The following is a 20105-nucleotide window of genomic DNA, read 5'->3' on the forward strand; positions in this document are numbered from 1 at the left end:
ACTAAAGAACATCCTCCTAAAGAATGAATGGGCTAACCAAGAAGTTAAAGAGGAAATTAAAAAGTACATGGAAGCCAATGACAATGATAACACCACAACCCAAAACCTCTGGGATTCAGCAAAGGCGGTCATAAGAAGGAAGTATATAGGAATCCAGGCTTTCCTTTAGGAGGAAGAAAGGTCTCAGATACACAACCTAAACTTATACCTTAAAGACCTGAAAAAGAACAGCAAATAAAACCCAAAACCAACAGAAGACAGGAAATAATAAAGATTAGAGCAGAAATCAATGCTATCTAAACCACACACACACACACACACAAAAAGTAGAACAGGTCAATGAAACCAGAAGCTGGTTCTTTGAAAGATTAACAAAATTGATAAACCACTAGCCAGTTTGATCAAAAAGAAAAAAGACCCAAATAAATAAAATCAAGAATGAAAGAGGAGAGATCACAACCAACACAGCAGAAATGAAAACTATAAAAAGAGAATGTTATGAGAAATTATACACTAATAAAATGGGCAATCTGGAAGAAATGAACAAATTCCTAGAAACATATAAACTACCAAAACTGAAACAGAAAGAAATAGAAAAGTTGAACAGATCCATAACCAGTAAAGAAATCAAATTAGTAATCAAAAATCTCCCAAAAATCAAGGGTCCAGGGCCTGATGGCTTTCCAGGAGAATTCTACCAAACATTTAAGGAAGAGTTAACACCTATTCTCTTGAAGCTGTTCCAAAAAATAGAAATGGAAGGAAAACTTCCAAACTCATTCTATGAAGCCAGCATTACCTTTATCCCAAAACCAGACAGAGACCCCACTAAAAAGGAGAACTGTAGACCAATTTCCCTGGTGAACATGGATGCAAAAATCCTCAACAAGATATTAGCCAACCGGCTCCAACAATACATTAAAAAAATTATTCTCCACAACTAAGTGGGATTTATACCTGGGATGCAGGGCTGGTTCAATATCCACAAAACAATCGATGTGCTTCATCACATCAATAAAAGAAAGGACAAGAACCACATGATCCTCTCAATAGATGCAGAGAAAGCATTTGACAAAATACAGCATCCTTTCTTGATAAAAAACCCTCAAGAAAGTAGGAATAGAAGGAGCATACCTCGAGATCATAAAAGCCATATATGAAAGACCCAACGCTAGTATTATCCTCAATGGGGAAAAACTGAGAGCTTTCCCCCTAACGTCAGGAACAAGACAGGAATGTCCACTCTTGCCACTGTTATTCAACATAGTATTGGAAGTCTTAGCCTAAGCCATCAGACAACACAAATATATGAAAGGCATCCAAATCAGCCAGGAGGAGGTCCAACTTTCACTCTTCTCAGATGACATAATACTCTATATGGAAAACTCAAAAGATTCCATGAAAAAAACTACTAGAACTTATCCATGAGTTCAGTGAAGTGGCAGGATATAAAATCAATGCACAGAAAACGGTTGCATTCCTATACACCAACAATGAAGCAACAGAAAGAGAAACCAAGGAATTGATGCCATTTACAATTGCACCAAAAACTATAAAGTACCTAGGAATAAATCTAACTGAAGAGGTGAAAAATCTATACACTGAGAACTATAGAAAGCTTATGAATGAAATTGAAGAAGACACAAAAAAATGGAAAAAGATTCCATGTTCCTGGATAGGAAGAACAAAAATTGTTAAAATGTCAATACTACCCAAAGCAATCTACATATTCAGTGCAATCCCTATCAAAATAACACCAGAATTCTTCACAGAGCTAGAACAAACAATCCTAAAATTTGTATGGAGCCAGAAAAGACTCTGAATAGCCAAAGTAATGTTGAAAAAGAAAACCAAAGCAGGAGGCATCACAATCCCGGACTTCAAGCTATATTACAAAGCTGTAATCATCAAGACAGTATGGTACTGGCACAAAAACAGACACCTGGATCAATGCAACAGAATAGAGAACCCAGAAATGGACCCACAAACGTATGGCCAACTAATCTTTGACAAAGCAGGATATTCCAATATCCAATGGAATAAAGAGAGTCTCTTTAGCAAGTGGTGCTGGGAAAACTGGACAGCAACATGTAGAAGAATGAACGTGGACCACTTTCTTACACCATACACAAAAATAAACTAAAATGGATGAAGGACCTAAATGCAAGGCAAAAAGCCATCAAAATCCTCAAGGACAAAGCAGGCAAAAACCTCTTTGACCTTGGCTGCAGCAACTTCTTATTCAACACGTCTCCAGAGGCAACAGAAACAAAAGCAAAAATGAACTATTGGGACCTCATGAAGATAAAAACTTCTGCACAGCTAGGAAAACAAGCAGCAAAATTAAAAGGCAACCAATGGAATGGGAGACGATATTTGCAAACGACAGATCAGATAAAGGGTTATTATCCAAAATCTATAAATATCTTATCAAACTCAGCACCCAAAAAACAAATAATCCAGTGAAGAAATGGGCTAAAGACATGAACAGACACTTCTCTGAAGAAGACATCCAGATGGCCAACAGACACATGAAATGATGCTCAAAGTCACTCATTATCAGGGAAATACAAATCAAAACCACAGTGAGATACCACATCACACCTGTCAGAACGGCTAACATTAATAACTCAGGCAACAACAATGTTGGCAAGGATTCAGGGAAAGAGGATGTCTTTTACACTGCTGGTGGGAATGTAAGCTGGTGCAGCCACTCTGGAAAACAGTATGGAGGTTCCTCAAAAAAATTAAAAACTAGAACTACCCTACGACCCTAGTAGCAATTGCACTACTAGGTGTTTATCCAAGGGATACAGGTATGCTGTTTCAAAGGTACACATGCACCCCAATGTTTATAGCAGCACTATTGACAATAGCCAAAGTATGGAAAGAGCCCAAATGTCCATCAATGGATGAAAGGATAAAGAAGATGTCGTATGTATATACAATGCAGTATTACTCAGCAATCAAAAAAGAACGAAATCTTGCCATTTGCAACTATGTGGATGGAACTAGAGGGTATTATGCTAAGGGAAATTAGTCAGTCAGAGAAAGACAAATATCATGACTTCACTTATATGAGGACTTTAAGACACAGAACAGATGAACATAAGGGAAGGGAAGGAAAAATAATCTAAAACCAGGGAGGGGGACAAAACATAAGAGACTCTTAAACATGGAGAACAAACAGAAGGTTACTGGAGGGGTTGTGAGGAGGGGATGGGCTAAATGGGTAAGGAGCATTAAGGAATCGACTCCTGAAATCATTGTTGTTCTATATGCTAACTAACTTGGATGTAAATTAAATAAAAATTAAAAAAAAAAAAGAAAACACCACAGAAATTGTCAGTCCTGTTGCTGGTCTTGTGAGGCATTTCTCCTTGTCTAGGTAACCACATGCTCCCATGTTGAAACAATTATAACATAAATCTTCAGTGTTTATACTGTACATGGAGTCACATGTATAGGGAACAGCTTTTCCTTCTTATACTGCAGTACATTTTATACTATAATGAAAGAAGAACAAATGACTCTAAATCTAAAATTGTAGCTGAATAACAAATAATCCTAAAATATGTGAGGAACCACAAAAGACCCTGAATAGCCAAAATAATGTTGAAAAAGAAAGCCAGAGTGGGAGGCATCACAATCCTGGACTTTAGCCTCTACTACACAGCTGTAATCATCAAGACAGTATGGTGTTGGCACAAAAACAGACACAGAGACCAATGGAATAGAATAGAGAACTGAGAATTGGACCCACAAATGTATGGCCAACTAACCTTTGACAAAGCAGGAAAGAGTATCCAATGGAAAAAGATAGTCTCTTTAGCAAATGGTACTGGGAGAACTGGACAGCAGCATGCAGAAGAATGAAACTGGACCACTTTCTTACCCCATACACAAAAATAAACTAAAAATGGATTAAAGACCTCAATGTGAGACAGGAAACCATCACAAACCTAGAGGAGAAAATAGACAGCAACCTCTTTGACCTCAGCTATAGCAACTTCTTACTCAACACGTCTCTGAAGGCAAGGGAAATAAAAGCAGAAATGAACTATTGAGACTTCATCAAGATAAGCTTCTGAATTGCAAAAGAAACAATCAACAAAACTAAAAGGCAACCAACAGAATGGGAGAAGATATTTGTGAATGACATATCAGATAAAGGGTTAGTATTCAAAATCTATAGAGAACTTACCAAACTCAATACCCAAAAAAACAAATAATCCAGTGAAAAAATGGGCAGAAGATATGAATAGATACTTTTCCAAAGAAGACATCCAGATGGACAACAGACACATGAAAAGATGCTCAACATCACTCATCATCAGGGAAATACAAATCAAAACCACACTGAGATACCACCTCACATCTGTCAGAGTGGCTAAAATTAACAACTCAGGAAACAACAGATGCTGGTGAGGGTGTGGAGAAACAGGAACCCTCTTGCAAATTTGTGCAGCTGCTCTGGGAAACAGTGTGGAAGTTCCTCAAAAAATTAAAAATAGAACTACCCTATGACCCAGCAATAGCACTACTAGGAATTTATCCAAAGGATACAGGAGTGCTGATTCATAGAGGCATATGTACTCTAATGTTTATAGCAGTGCTTTCAACAATAGCCAGATTATGGAAAGAGCCCAAATGTTCATCAACAGATGAATGGATAAAGAAGATGTGGTTTATGTATACAATGGAATATTACTTGGCAATGAAAAAGAATGAAATCATGCCATATGCAACGACGTGGGTGGAAATGGAGGGTATTATGCTAAGTTAAATTGGTCAGTCAGAGACAGATATCATATGTTTTCAGTCATATGTGCAACTTGAGAAACTTATGGGGGAAGTTATGGGGGAAGGGAAGGGGAAAAATAGTTTCAAACAGAGAGGGAGGCAAACCATAAGAGACTCTTAAATACAGAGAACAAACTGAGGGTTGATGGGGAGAGGGGTGGGAGAGAGGGGAAAATGGGTGATAGCCATTGAGGAGGGCACTTGTTGGTATAAGCACTGGGTGTTGTATGTAAGTGATGAATCATGGGAATCTACGCCTGAAACCAAGAGCACACTGCATACAATGTATATTAGCTAACTTGAAAATACATTATATTTAAAAAAATAAAATAATAAAAAAGAAAACCACTATTTTCACTTTTATCACCACTGATTAGAAAAATTGCAAACTATTTGGAAGTTGAGCAACCCTCTCTAAAATATCTGTGGACCAAAGAATAAATCAGAAAGGAAATTAGAAAACATTATCACTAAATAATAACAAAACAGTATATCAAAATGTAAGTGATATAAAGCTTTAGTTATAAACATTTTTATTAGAAGAGAGGAAGGTTTTAAATCAATGGTCTGATCTTCCACCTTGAGAAATTAAAAAAAAAATAATTACAATTAAACCCAAAGAAAAGAGAAGGAAGGATATTGTGAAAGAAACCCCTCCCCCACCAAAAAGCTAAATGAAATAGAAAGCAGAAAAATAACAGAGTTCCATTTTAATTCCACAGTGATCAGAAATACACCCTGTACAACTGCAGTCATTTAAAGATTTGTTGAAATTTGCTTTATGGCCTAGGATAGTGAAGTATTTTGATAAATGTCCTGTGTGTATTGGAGAAGAATGAGTGTTCTGCAGTTGTTGAATGTTGAGCTCTTCAAGGTCAAGTCTGTGTCCTTGCTGGCTTTTAGTTACTAAGACAGAAGTCTCTAACTTTATGGAACTTATCTATTTTTCTTTTAGCTTTATTAATTTCAAATTAATGTGTTTTGAAGCAATGTTACTGTATATGTACACCTTTAGGATTGTTATGTCTTCCTGATGAACTGACACATGTTCAGTGTGAATCACATGTCTCTGCTAATACTCCTTGTGTTGAACTGGCTTTCTTATAATTAGTAATTGCATGGTACATCTTTTATCATACTTTTTCTTTCTATGACTGTTCCCATGTTTAAAGCATAATCATTCTCTTCTAATCAAGTATTTTTATTCTAACACTCTATGCCTTTTCAGTGGAGTAATATAGACCATTTCCACCTAATGTGATTATTGAGATTGGTTGGATTTAAATCCACCATCTTGCTATTTGTACCATTTGTGACTTGTTCTTTATTTCTCCTTTACCGCTATGTTTGTCTGCTCTGGCTACCATAACAGTTTACCATAGACTGGATGACTGAAATAACAAAATTTGTTTTCTCACAACTCTGGAGGCTAGAAGTCCAAAATCAAGGTTCTCAGGAGGGCACTAACCCTATCAACCTTTATGACCTTATTTAACCTTTATTACCTTCTTGCTGGCCCCATCTCTAATTATAGTCATATTGTGAGTTACAACTTCATAAGAATTTTGGAAGGACACATTTAGTCTACAACACCTGCTCTCTTTTGAGTTATTCAGATATTTTCAGTATTCCATTTAGTCTCCAGTAGATTAAAATCCAGTCCAATAGATTGAATGTTAAGCAATGGTGTCTCTAGTGTTACAGTATGTAACTTTTTACATATGTAATGTATTTAATAATACTTAAATATTGTTTTCACTTTTAATAGGCAATAGTCTTTTAGTGAAAATAAAAAAACATAGTTGATAATATTTGTCCACATATGTAATGTTTAGAATGCTCTTCATTCCTTTTGCAGATTTAGGTTACTGTGTGGGATTATTTCCTTTCAGGGATGTTCATTTGCCTATTATCAAAATAAGCAACCACCACTTCAAATGAAACCACTTCTAGTATCTGCTCACTATGGAAGTTTTCTTTGTCTTCAGAGTTCTCTAACATCTTTAAGGACAAATAGAAGTTTTTAATTTAGCCAGTTTGTTGTTGTTGCATCAACTGCTTTATAGACATCTATTGTCACACTGCATCCCATTAAATGTCAGTAAACCTCAGTGTTACAATCAATGTTTTGGGCAATAAAGAAAAGTAACTAAACTGAAGAGGACTCAGCATTTGTGGTATAGCTCCTAACCTCTGCCCAGCCAGCTTCCATGAAGGTTTTTTTTTTTAAGTTTTTATTCAAATTCCAGAAAAGTTCACATACAGTGTAATATTGGTTTCAGGTGTACAATAGAGTGATTCAACATTTCCATACATCATCCTGTGCTCATCGCAACAAGTGCCCTTCTTAATCCCCATCACCTATTTCCTGTATCTCCATCCCCCTCTGGTAACCATCAGTGTGTTCTCTACAGTTAAGAATCTGTTTCTTGGTTTGCCTCTCTCTTTTTTTCTCCTCCTTTGCTCATTTGTCTTGTTTCTTAAATTCCACATATGAGTGAAGTCATGGTATTTGTCTTTCTCTGACTGATTTATTTCACTTAGCATTATACTCTCTAGTAAATTTTTTAAATAAGAATACACGTCTTACTAATCAGAAGCTGAAACTCCTTTTTAGGCTGTTTATTTTTCTTCCACTTTCATGCTTCCAACTTTATTCAGCCTCGAGAACATCCTTTAACGTTTCTTTTTTTTTTTTTTTTTTTAACGGTTATTTATTTTTGAGACAGGGAGAGACAGAGCATGAATGGGGGAGGGTCAGAGAGAGGGAGACACAGAATCTGAAGCAGGCTCCAGGCTCTGAGCTCTCAGCACAGAGCCCAACGCGGGGCTGGAACTCACGGACCGCGAGATCATGACCTGAGCCACCCAGGCGCCCCTCCTTTACCGTTTCTTGAAGTGAATGTCTACTGGCAATAAATTCTCTCAGCTTTGGTTATTTGGAAATGTCCTTATTCCACCTTCATTTTTAAAAATGGATTTACCTAGGAATAAATCTAACCAAAGATGTAAAAGATCTGTATGCTGAAAACTATAGAAAGCTTATGAAGGTAATTGAAGAAGATGTAAAGAAATGGAAAGACATTCCCTGCTCATGGATTGGAAGAATAAATATTGTCAAAATGTCAATACTACCCAAAGCTATCTACACATTCAAAGCAATCCCAATCAAAATTGCACCAGCATTCTTCTCGAAACTAGAACAAGCAATCCTAAAATTCATGTGGAACCACAAAAGGCCCCGAATAGCCAAAGTAATTTTGAAGAAGAAGACCAAAGCAGGAAGCATCACAATCCCAGATTTTAGCCTCTACTACAAAGCTGTCATCATCAAGACAGCATGGTATTGGCACAAAAACAGACACATAGACCAATGGAATAGGATAGAAACCCCAGAACTAGACCCACAAATGTATGGCCAACTCATCTTTGACAAAGCAGGAAAGAACATCCAATGGAAAAAAGACAGTCTCTTTAACAAATGGTGCTGGGAGAACTGGGCAGCAATATGCAGAAAGTTGAAACTAGACCACTTTCTCACACCATTCACAAAAATAAACTCAAAATGGATAAAAGACCTGAATGTGAGACAGGAAACCATCAAAACCCTAGAGGAGAAAGCAGGAAAAGACCTCTCTGACCTCAGCCGTAGCAATCTCTTACTCAACACATCCCCAAAGGCAAGGGAATTAAAAGCAAAAGTGAATTACTGGGACCTTATGAAGATAAAAAGCTTCTGCACAGCAAAGGAAACAACCAACAAAACTAAAAGGCAACCAACGGAATGGGAAAAGATATTTGCAAATGACATATCGGACAAAGGGCTAGTATCCAAAATCTATAAAGAGCTCACCAAACTCCACACCCAAAAAACAAATAACCCAGTGAAGAAATGGGCAGAAAACATGAATAGACACTTCTCTAAAGAAGACATCTGGATGGCCAACAGGCACATGAAAAGCTGTTCAACGTCGCTCCTTATCAGGGAAATACAGATCAAAACCACACTCAGATATCACCTCACGCCAGTCAGAGTCGCCAAAATGAACAAATCAGGAGACTATAGATGCTGGCGAGGATGTGGAGAAACAGGAACCCTCTTGCACTGTTGGTGGGAATGCAAATTGGTGCAGCCACTCCGGAAAACAGTGTGGAGGTTCCTCAAAAAATTAAAAATAGACCTACCCTATGACCCAGCAATAGCACTGCTAGGAATTTACCCAAGGGATACAGGAGTACTGATGCATAGGGGCACTTGTACCCCAATGTTTATAGCAGCACTCTCAACAATAGCCAGATTATGGAAAGAGCCTAAATGTCCATCAACTGATGAATGGATAAAGAAATTGTGGTTTATATACACAATGGAGTACTACATGGCAATGAGAAAGAACGAAATATGGCCCTTTGTAGCAACGTGGATGGAACTGGAGAATGTGATGCTAAGTGAAATAAGCCATACAGAGAAAGACAGATACCATATGGTTTCACTCTTATGTGGATCCTGAGAAACTTAACAGAAACCCATGGGGGAGGGGAAGGAAAAAAAAAAGAGGTTAGAGTGGGAGAGAGCCAAAGCATAAGAGACTCTTAAAAACTGAGAACAAACTGAGGGTTGATGGGGGTGGGAGGGAGGGGAGGGTGGGTGATGGGTATTGAGGAGGGCACCTTTTGGGATGAGCACTGGGTGTTGTATGGAAACCAATTTGACAATAAATTTCATATATTGAAAAAAATGGATAAAGAAGATGTGGTGTAATATGCACACACACACACACACACACACACACAATGGAATACTACTTGGCAATGAAAAAGAATGAACTCTTGCCATTTGCAACAATGTGGATGGAACTGGAGGGTATTATGCTAAATGAAATAAGTCAGTCAGAGAAATACAGGTATCATATGTTCTCATTCACATATGGAATTTGAAAAACTTAACAGAAGACCACGGGGAAAGGGAAGGAAAAAAAATAGTTAGAAACAGAGGGAAACAAACCATAAGAGATTCTTAAATGCAGAGAACAAACTGAGGGTTGATGGGAAGGGCAGAGGGGGGAGAGGATAGTGGGTGCTGGGCATTGAGGAGGGCACTTGTTGGGATCAGCATTGGGTATGGTATGTAAGTGATGAATCATGGGAATCTACTCCCAAAGCCAACAGAACACTGTATACTCTGTTAGCTAACTTGACAATAAATTATATATATGAAAAAAAAAACAAACAAATAAAAAAATAAGATGAATTTTCAGTTGGTGTAGGATGCTAAATGGGTCGTTTTTTTTCAGGTTACTCCTCTAAAGATAACATTGCATTGGATTGTAGCTTCTGTAATTTTTGTTGAAAAGTCAGTGATAATTTTTAACATTAATCTTCTGAAGTTATTTTTTTTTCACCAAATGCTGGGTTTCTTCTTATCTTTAATTTTGAGCCACTTGGCTCTGATATGCCTGGTGAAGTTTTCTTTGTATTTATTTTGCTTGGTATTAGAAGAGCTGCTTGAATCTGTGAGTTGATGCCTTTGATCAGATATGGAAAACTCTTCATTGTTATTTTTTTAAAATATTGTTTCTGTTCATGTTCTACTTCTCTTTTACATTTTATTACATTATATTCTTTCCTCTTTTCCCCCTCTCTGTGCTTCAGTTTGAGTATTTTCAGTGATGTTTTCAGTTTCACCTATCTTGTGCTGTGTTCAAGCTGCTGTTAAACAAATCCAATGAGTTCTTAATTTCAAATATTGGTGTTTTGTAATTTTTTTAATGTTTATTTATTTTTGAGAGAGAGAAAGGGGGGGAGGGGCAGAGAGAGAGGGGGAGACACAGAATCCGAAGCAGGCTCCAGGCTCTGAGCTGTCAGCACAGAGCCTGATGCGGGGCTTGAACCCACAATCCACAAGATCATGACCTGAGCTGAAGTCGGACTCTTAACTGACTGAGCCACCCAGGTGCCCCTGGTGTTTTGTAATTTTAGGAAGTTCATTTGATTATTATAGTTTCTGATTCTCAGCTGAAATAATGCATCTTTTAATCCATTTTGTCTGTGTGTATGGATCATAATTATTTTTCTTAACATATTGATCATAATTATTTTAAAGTTGTTGTCTGCTAAAACCAGGAATATCTTTGAGTCTATAGTTCTTGACCATTTTATCTCTTAATTATTGTTTTCTTCTTGTTTTTTTGGACTTCTATTAATTTTTTAATTTACCCTGGATATTGTAGATGATATGTTGTAGAGGTGTATCTATTTACAGAGAGCATTGAGTTTCAATCTGTCAGAAAGCTAAATTACTGGTAGATCACCTTGATCTTTTTGAGGCCTGGTTTTAGGTTTTCTTGGGGGCCAGTCCATTTCTGCTTTGTCCTTACTCCTAGAGTGTAGCCTTAATCACAATTCCTATGATGTTTCATTTATCCTAGAGTATGGCCTTTCTAGGGTTTCAACTGAAGGCCCAGAGTGCTCATCAAATTCTGTCTATTCTTGTTGGGCCCAATGCCAATTATCTTTCTCCAGAACTATTTAAACTTTATAACTTTTCATCAGTTCTCACATGTGTAGTTGTTGTTCTCTGTCAGCCTCCTGGAATCTTGCCTGAAACAGTGGGGCCTCGGAGTTGGCCAAGCATTAAAGGAGAGCTTCCATGAAGATTTCTGGGGTTCCCTCTCTGAGACTTTCCTTCTTCGCAGCCACCCTCCTCAAGTTCTGGCTACTTTTGCTTCCATAATCGCCAGTCTCTCCTCTTTTACACAGTGAGAACACCCCTCCTCGTACTGTGTCCTGGGAAATGTTCCCAGTGGGAGAACCTGGGTCATAGTGGAACTGTGATAAAACACAAGAAAACTTGTGTTTTCTTACAGTATTTGCTTAGATCTTCTGCCTTATTCACATACAGGCACTTTTTTAGGGTAAAGCTCATTGTTTACCCAATATTAAGAAGTTATTAAAGATTTAGTAGAGACCACCTACTTTTCATGTACTTGATCTCTTTTCATCACCATGACAAACACATAAGAAATAATCATAATATTAGTATAAATACAATGTATATATGCTAAGTACCAGGCATTATTTTGAGCCTTTTATGTATTTTTGTTATATATACTCATTTAATCCTCACATTGGCCATACAAATAGGTACTATTTTTGTTCTTACTTTACAAATGGGACATTTTAGAAACTATAGAGGCTAAGTAACTCTTCTCTCCATCCCCATACACAATATATAAATGCTGGAGTTCAAGCTTCAAACCTAGGCAGTGTGGCTTCAGAATTTATGCTTTTAATGACTTCATTATTGATGGTGTTATTTCCATTTTACAGAGAGGGAAACTGAGTTTTAGAGAGGTTAGAGGATTTCCCCAATGTCACAGTGCTGATAAGTGGCAGCACTAGGATTTGAGCTACTAGAATCCAATCCTTTGCTCTTTCCTGTATATCATAGTTCCTTCCAAAGGAGAAAGAAGAAACATGTTTTCATTTTTGGGACTTCAGCTTAAAAGAATTTTGTGGGGACTTAGGAGGGGCCAAACAACATCCTTTGGTTCTTAGTGAAGATATAATTTGTCAGTGGATATAATTTGCTGACTGTGTATAACCGGGCATTGGAAGGGGGTTGTTTTTCCCACAGACATGCATTATTTCTGAACACCTCTAGGACTGACTCCTATGGAAGCATATTGATAGCTCCATGAATGTCAGTTTTGGGAGTTGGAAAGACAGCAGAGCTCAACCTTGAAGTCCTCAGCATACACTGGGACGTGTGATGCCTAACTGACATGCATGTTCCTTCTGGTATGAGCACATATGCTCCTTGGGTATTTCAGACACTTGCCAACCATAAACAGAGCCCTTGAGAGAGTCTGAGATGCCAAGTGTTTCTGTTTTGTTAAGGCTGCCAGACTGAGTTAAGGAGAGGAAGTTGGTTCCTTTGTTAGGGAAGGACAATGCGTATGTTTACACATGAGCCAGGAGTGCCAGAGGCTGTAGAATGTACTACTGAGGGAGCCACCCAGAACCCATGTGTCTCACCAGGTCTCTGATACTGACCACCCTTTTTTTTTTGCAGTGTGGAGGCTGCCAGCATTGGATTCGTCATTGTTATTGACCGACGAAGGGACAAGTGGAGCTCCATAAAAGCATCATTGACACGAATAGCTGTAAATATTCATTTTTGTGATGTTATTATAAAAGTAATTTAAATTGTTCAAGTATTTCATGTCAAAGTCACAGGGAAAAGGCAATTATTTTATGCAAAATTTTGGGAAGGTCTCTGTAGCAGAGGCTGTGTGTCACATCCATGTCCCCTCTGCCACCTACCTGCAGGTCACTGCAGACAATTCCTGAGCATGTCCAAAGCTTCCTGAATCTACCTTATTGATCTCTCTGGTCACCTGGAGTGCTGGAAAGTTAATGCCCCAGGAGTGACCAACTATTGAGTTATGGGAATTGATAGATAAATACTCCAGCTTCTGCACCCCCCTCAGTGGGACAATTCTGAGATATGTACCACATAGTATCTCAGAGGATCCAGACCTTCTTGCTCACAGCAGTGCCCCCCTTGATACATTGGCTCTCTAGTTGTCACGTTCTCATCTTCCCCCACTCCTTCACTATGTTTTCTGGGATCACCTCCTCAATAAACTCTATGCCCAGATCCTTGTCTTGGGATTTGCTTTGTGGGGTGAGGGGTCACCCAGCGTAAGCCAGTCTTCATTTCAGTATTCAAATTAGTTTTTCACATATTGAAAGACATGGGAAAAACCAGACAAAATATGACGTGTGCTTGCTTTTGGTATGAAATTGTACAACCTTGGATGAATTTCCTTTTCCATCTAATCAGTCTGATTTTGCTCTCTGTGTTGCCTTTCAGCGAGTAGATGTATCCTTTCTCTCCTTAGGGACCTGAGACCAGGGAATTCAACCACATGAGCAGGCAGACACCTCAGAGCAGCCATACCAGCATTTTCACGAAAGCACGGGTTGCCTAAGGCAGTTGGGACTGGATGAAGAGGATAAGATAATAGGGTGGTAATGTGTGTGTAGAGGCTGGGATGAGAGAGGGACATTTGTAACCTCACTTAGGCCTACTTACAAAGGCAGTCACACATGCAAACATGCACATATTACAGAGTCTCAGATCTAGAGCCTTAGCCAGAAACACAAATAGTGTCTCAGCCCATTTGTCTTATTATGACATAACAAAATAAAAGCTTCTTCTGTTTATGAGCTAGCATTTCTTTTTTTTTTTTTAACTTTTTTTTTTTAACATTTATTTATTTTTGAGACAGAGAGAGACAGAGCATGAACGGGGGAGGGTCAGAGAGAGGGAGACACAGAATCGGAAACAGGCTCCAGGCTCTGAGCTGTCAGCACAGAGCCCGACGCGGGGCTCAAACTCACGGGCTGTGAGATCATGACCTGAGCCGAAGTCGCCCGCTTAACCGACTGAGCCACCCAGGCGCCCCTATGAGCTTGCATTTCAAAGATGGGGGAAAGGAAGACTTCCTTCACTTTGTGCACGGATTGTTTTGTTCTTTTGGTTTAGTTTGGCTACAGGATTTATTTTGTGGTCCATACTCTGAGGATTTAGACACCTGACAGTGCCCATGACTATTTTAGAGGACTGACCTCAAGAGAATTCTAGTTTCCCAGGATCCATTGGCAATCTTGAATAATCTAATATTTGAGCCTAATTTGTTCAAGAATTACATTATCACTTTATGCCTAAAAGACACTGTAGTTCAGGGATCTCCAAACCTGGCTTCTAATCAGAATTGTCAGGTGCTTGTTGAAAATAGATACGTGAACTTCATCCCAGTTCTAGTGAATCAGAATATTTCAGGGTAAAGACCAGATTATTTTTTTAACAAACACCTTGGGAGGTTGCTTTGGGGAACCACTAGAAGAAAAGGAAGCCACGAGCAATTGGAGACTTGGAATCTCATATGTGCCATTAAATTGTTATATGAATCTGAGTTATCTTATTTCTTAGGACCTTACCTCAAGATGAAGGCAAGGCTTCCTGAAAACAAGTTGGCAATAATATGCATCAGGAGCCATCTAAAATACTAAGTCTTTGAGTCAATAATTCTTTTGGGAAATTATCCTAAGAAAATGTTTCAAATGTGAATAAAGATGTTCATTTCAGTATTATTTATAATGATAAAAGTATGGAAAGGCCTAAATCATTAGCAATAAGGGATTGGTTAAATAAATTGCACACCCATGAAAAATAATGTTTCCAAAGAATTTTTAATAACAGAACTAAAAGCTCATGGTATAATATTAAGTAAAAAAGCAAGTTACAAAATATGTCTAGTATGAGTTCAACCATGAGAAAGATATTTCAGCAGAGAAAATAGCCTGTAAGTAATTAGATTGAAATATTAAAAATGGCTATGAGATCATGGGTGATTTTGGTGGTTTTCTTTTCTTAATGTATACTTTCATCATTTTCTGAATTTTTTCTGTAAGGAGTGTGAAATATTTTATAATCAGAAATTTTTTGGTTTTTTGATTTGGTATGATTTTTAAGGAGGGGTTTGTATTACTCGAATATTATCTCTTTCAGCTCTGAAATTCTATAATGTATATTCTAATTCTTTGGCATCTCTGGTGTCTACTTCAACTTTCCTTTCTGTGATCTTGGGCAAAAGGAGACCAATGGATGTGACAGTTGCCCTGACACTTTCCATGATCCTTCCAGGTAGCATTTCCAGGAAATTTGCAGCTTATATTCATTCTTCGTCCATCTCGCTTTATCCAGAGGACGTTCACTGACATTGGCATTAAGTATTATCGAGATGAATTTAAAATGAAAGTGCCGGTAAGCATTACTTTTCATCTTGTCTGCTTTTGGTCAGGGCCTGTGGAGAAGATGGCATTTGGGCTGAGTTTCTAAGGAAGGTAGGACTCCACAGGCAGAGAGAGGAGGGCATTCTGGGCAGAGGGAACAGCGTGTGTAAGGACATGGAGGCAGGAAGTACACACTTGATGTGAGGTCCCTGGGGAAGCCCCATTTTTGTTGGAATATATATAGGATAAGTGGAAGGAAAAAAATAGAAAACATGGAGTAGGTTTTCAATGTAAGGATAAAAGGTCTGGATTTCATTCAGTAGGCAGTGGGGATCAGTGAAGGTTTTTCAGTTGGGGAGTGACTTGGGTAATGTGGTATTGGAGTTATATAATCTGAAGATGGTGCTCAAGACTGTAGAAAGTGGAAAGCGGGAGGGATATTGTAAGGGTATGGGTAAAAGAAAATAAGGGTCTAATACATGGAGTGACACAAATGTAGTTAACTATAGAATAAAAATAAAACCAACATGTGATACTCATCAAAGGAAAACAAATTAAAATGGCAAGGTTAAAAATTTTACCTGTAATTTTGGCTGAGATATGGGGGAAACAGCCACTTTCATACTTTGCTGATTGGAATAAAGTTGGTAATGATCGATATGAAGGACTAATTGGCTGCATTTATCAAAAATTAAAGTGTACACACTCTTTGACCTTCCTATGAAAGTTATTCTATAGATATTCTCACACATGTGCATAAATCTGCATATACAATGATATTCATTGCCAAATTGTTTGTAATGATAAATGCTTGGAAACACCATAATGACCAACAACAGGGGAGTGGTTAAATAAATAATGGTCTACACAATCAATTAAATACTTTGTAGCCATCAAAAGTGATAAGTCATGATATAACCCTAGTGAAAACAGGTGGCAACTAACATATACCTAACCTATGACCCAACCAAGAAAAGTGAAAACACATGTCCACAAAGAGACATGTACAAGAATGTCCATCAGCTGGTGAATGGATAAAGAAATTGTGGCATAGTCACATAATGGAATGACATTAAGCAATAAAAAGAATGAAGTATTGATATTTATAACAGCATGGCTACATCTCCAAAATATTCTCTTGAAAGAAAGAAATTAGACACTAAAGGGTGTATGTTCTGTGATTCTTTTTATACAAAGTTTAACAAGAGGCAAACCTAAGCTATAGTGTTAGAAAATCACAATGGTGGCTGCTGTTAGGGGTGAAGGGTAGTGAAAATTGATTGGAAGGAGACACAAGGGAACTTTCTAGGGAAATGTATATCTTGATTGGATGGTATTACATGTGTGTAATTAGCACTTGTCAGAGTTAATTGACTTATGCCCTTAAAAATCTGTGTATTTTATTGATGTAAATTATATCTCAATCAAAAAAGGAAAAACAAAAAAAGGGAAAAATAGGTAAGATGAATATACAGTGACAGAGAAGTTTCTAATACATAGTTTTGGTTTTATATTTTGTTTAGTTCGAATAATTTCAATCTCAGAAAAATTTCAAAAGTAAGATTGGGGTGTCTGGGTGTCTCAGTCAGTTAAGCATCCAACTCTTGGTTGAGACTCAGGTTATGATCTCATGGTTCGTGGGTTCAAGCCCTGCCTTGAGCTCTGCACTGACAGCACGGAGCCTGCTTGGGATTCTCTCCCTCTCTCTCTGCCCCTCTCCTGCTTGTGTGCTCTCTCTCTCTCTCTCTCTCTCTCTGGAAAATAAATAAAATAAACATTTGAAAAAAATAAGATTAGTACAAAGGACATATTATGCCCTTTACCCAGATTCATTCACTTATTTCAACATTTAATCCCCATTTGCTTTATTATTTATTTACTACTTGCTTCTGTCTCTATATTATTATATATGTCTATAGATATATACATCTCTCTTTTTCTCTCTTTAATGTAGAAATATGTATATTTATCTCTATTTGTAATATATAGAGATAAATTTACATATAAAGGTATGTAAATGTATGTATTATACATGTATGTGATATGTATATTTGAATTTTTATATACAGGATCTAGTTTAGAATCAGTGTATATAGTTGTCATGTCTCTTCAGTTTCCTTTTATCTGAAACATTTCCACAATCTTTCTTTGTCTTTTGTGACATTAGCATTCTTAGAGAATATAATCCCTTAAAAAATAAACTTACCTCATTTGAGGCTCATGTGATGATCTCTCAGGATTTGATCCAGATTATGCATTCCTAGCTCAAATACTACTTAAGTGATGTTATGTCCTTCTCATGGCATCACATGTGGAGACACACAGTGTTCATCTACCCCCTCATCAGTAACATTATTTTGACCCCTGAGTCAAGGTGTTGTCCAATTTCTCAAATGTATTATGTTTCCATTGCAACTAATACAGAATCTTTGGAGAAACACTCTAAGACCATACAAATATCCTGCTCCTCAAAAGATTCTTCTCTATATTTAATATCTAATATCTATTTAATATTTAATACCTATTGATAATTCTTGCCTAGAACAATATTTATTAAATTGATTGCAAAATAATGATTTCCCAACTACACTCCCTGAACATGTACTAATCAGAAGTTGGTCTTATACTATAAGCTAGAACTTTCCCTTCTCTCTTATTTATTATCATTAGACATAACATGTATGTCTTTCTCTCTCTATGTACATATATGAATATATGTATTTATTCAAGGAATTAGAGAGTTCACACTGATACCTTAAGTTTTAGGTCATCATCAGTGATCCCATGTGGGGGAAACTTCACATTATTTGCATGTAAAAAATAATTTAATGTTTAAAATTAAAATGTTTGCCAAAACTCAGAAAGCATCCATCATGAATGCAAGATACTTTCAGTAAAAAGTAAGTTACAATAGTAGGTGGCAAAATAAAGAAATAAATACATTTTAAGTCATCTAAGACATACTTTTTCAGTGGGGATAAGAGCAAGGAGAAAACAGTATGGATAGTATACTTTCATTTGAATAAAATAGGAGGGGCATGTATGTAATTGTATTTGCATAGGTCAGCTTGAGAAGGTTGTGTAAGATATCAAGAAACTGGTTGAAGTGGTTGCCTTCCAGATGTAGAACTGGAGGTCTGGAGGTAGGGGTGAGAAGAAGACTATTTTCTATCTAGGTAGATTCTTATTCTGTTTGAATTTATTATCTCATACATATATTATCAGTTCAAAACAAATTAAAAAAACACTTTAATTGAAATTGCTCTGAGAAAATATTTTATCCATCCCAGTGAAAACTGACCATCTCAGATAAGGGATTTTTCTATTTCTTTTTCTAACTCTCATTTTCCCTCTTTTGGTTTCATTTTGTATTACTAATCAAATTTCCTAAAATACTTTCTCCCTATACTTTTGGTGTTAACCAGACATAAAATGTATTTCCTGTTCTATTTTAAATACTTATTTTGAAATATTTGAGTATTTAAGAGAACTGTGAGCCATGAGTTTCTTATTCCGTTTTCCTGAACCAAGTAACAATTAACATTGTGGAATAGGTGACTTACAAGAAATGAATGAACTTTTCATAATCCTCATAAGCTTCTTCCCCTTCAGAGATAAAGACTAGTCAATTGTTTCTTGTCACTCAAAAAGGTTTGGAGTTAGGAGCATTTGATCAAATGCCATATGTGTTTCTCTGGTTGTACATAAAATATACCTCTCAAAGAGATAATATGTAAACATATACATATGTGATTTATGCCCTCCTGTTCATTTGGTGCATCTATACTAAGGAGAGAAGGACCATCTATCTTATCTTGATACCCTGTCTTAGCTACTTCTGTATATGATAATGTATGTTGAGTTTTCACCCATCATTCTTTCAATTTTAAACTTAAAATCAACTTTTATTATTTTATTTTATTTTTTAAAATTTGTAATTTTATTTTTTTCAAGTTACACCCAAATTAGTTAGCATATAGTGCAACAATGATTTCAGGAGTAGATTCCTTAGTGCTCCTTACCCATTTAACCCATCCCCCCTCTCATCCCCCCTCCAGTAACCCTCTGTTTGTTCTCCATGAGTCTCTTATGTTTTGTTCCCCTTCCTGTTTTTATGTTATTTTTGTTTCCCTTCCCTTATGTTCATTTGTTCTGTCTCTTAAAGTCCTCATATGAGTGAAGTCATATGATATTTGTCTTTCTCTGACTAACTAATTTCCCTTAGCATAATACCCTTTAGTTCCATCCACGTAGTTGCAAATGACAAGATTTAATTCTTTTTGATTGTCGAGTAATACTTCATTGTGTATATATACCACATCTTCTTTATCCATTCATCCATTGATGGACATTTGGGCTCTTTCCATACTTTGGCTGTTGTCGATAGTGCTGCTATAAACATTGGGGTACATGTGTCCCTTCAGAACAGCACACCTGTATCCCTTGGATAAATACCTAGTAGTGCAATTGCTGGGTTGTAGTTTTTTTTTTTTTTTAACGTT

General features: G+C 37.0%; 1 protein-coding gene across 2 annotated transcripts in view; it reads left to right on the forward strand.

Moving 5' to 3' along the window:
- MCF2L2 (MCF.2 cell line derived transforming sequence-like 2) overlaps positions 1–20105 on the forward strand; it is a 263631-nt gene that overhangs the window by 71369 nt on the left and 172157 nt on the right. For both annotated transcript variants that reach the window (XM_053221168.1, XM_015063590.3), the window contains 2 exons: positions 12875–12965; positions 15515–15634. In XM_053221168.1, the coding sequence (XP_053077143.1) occupies positions 12875–12965; positions 15515–15634 (211 nt within the window). The remainder of the gene's footprint in view (positions 1–12874; positions 12966–15514; positions 15635–20105) is intronic.

Source organism: Acinonyx jubatus, chromosome C2, assembly GCF_027475565.1.
Source record: "Acinonyx jubatus isolate Ajub_Pintada_27869175 chromosome C2, VMU_Ajub_asm_v1.0, whole genome shotgun sequence".
NCBI classification, from domain to species: domain Eukaryota; kingdom Metazoa; phylum Chordata; class Mammalia; order Carnivora; family Felidae; genus Acinonyx; species Acinonyx jubatus.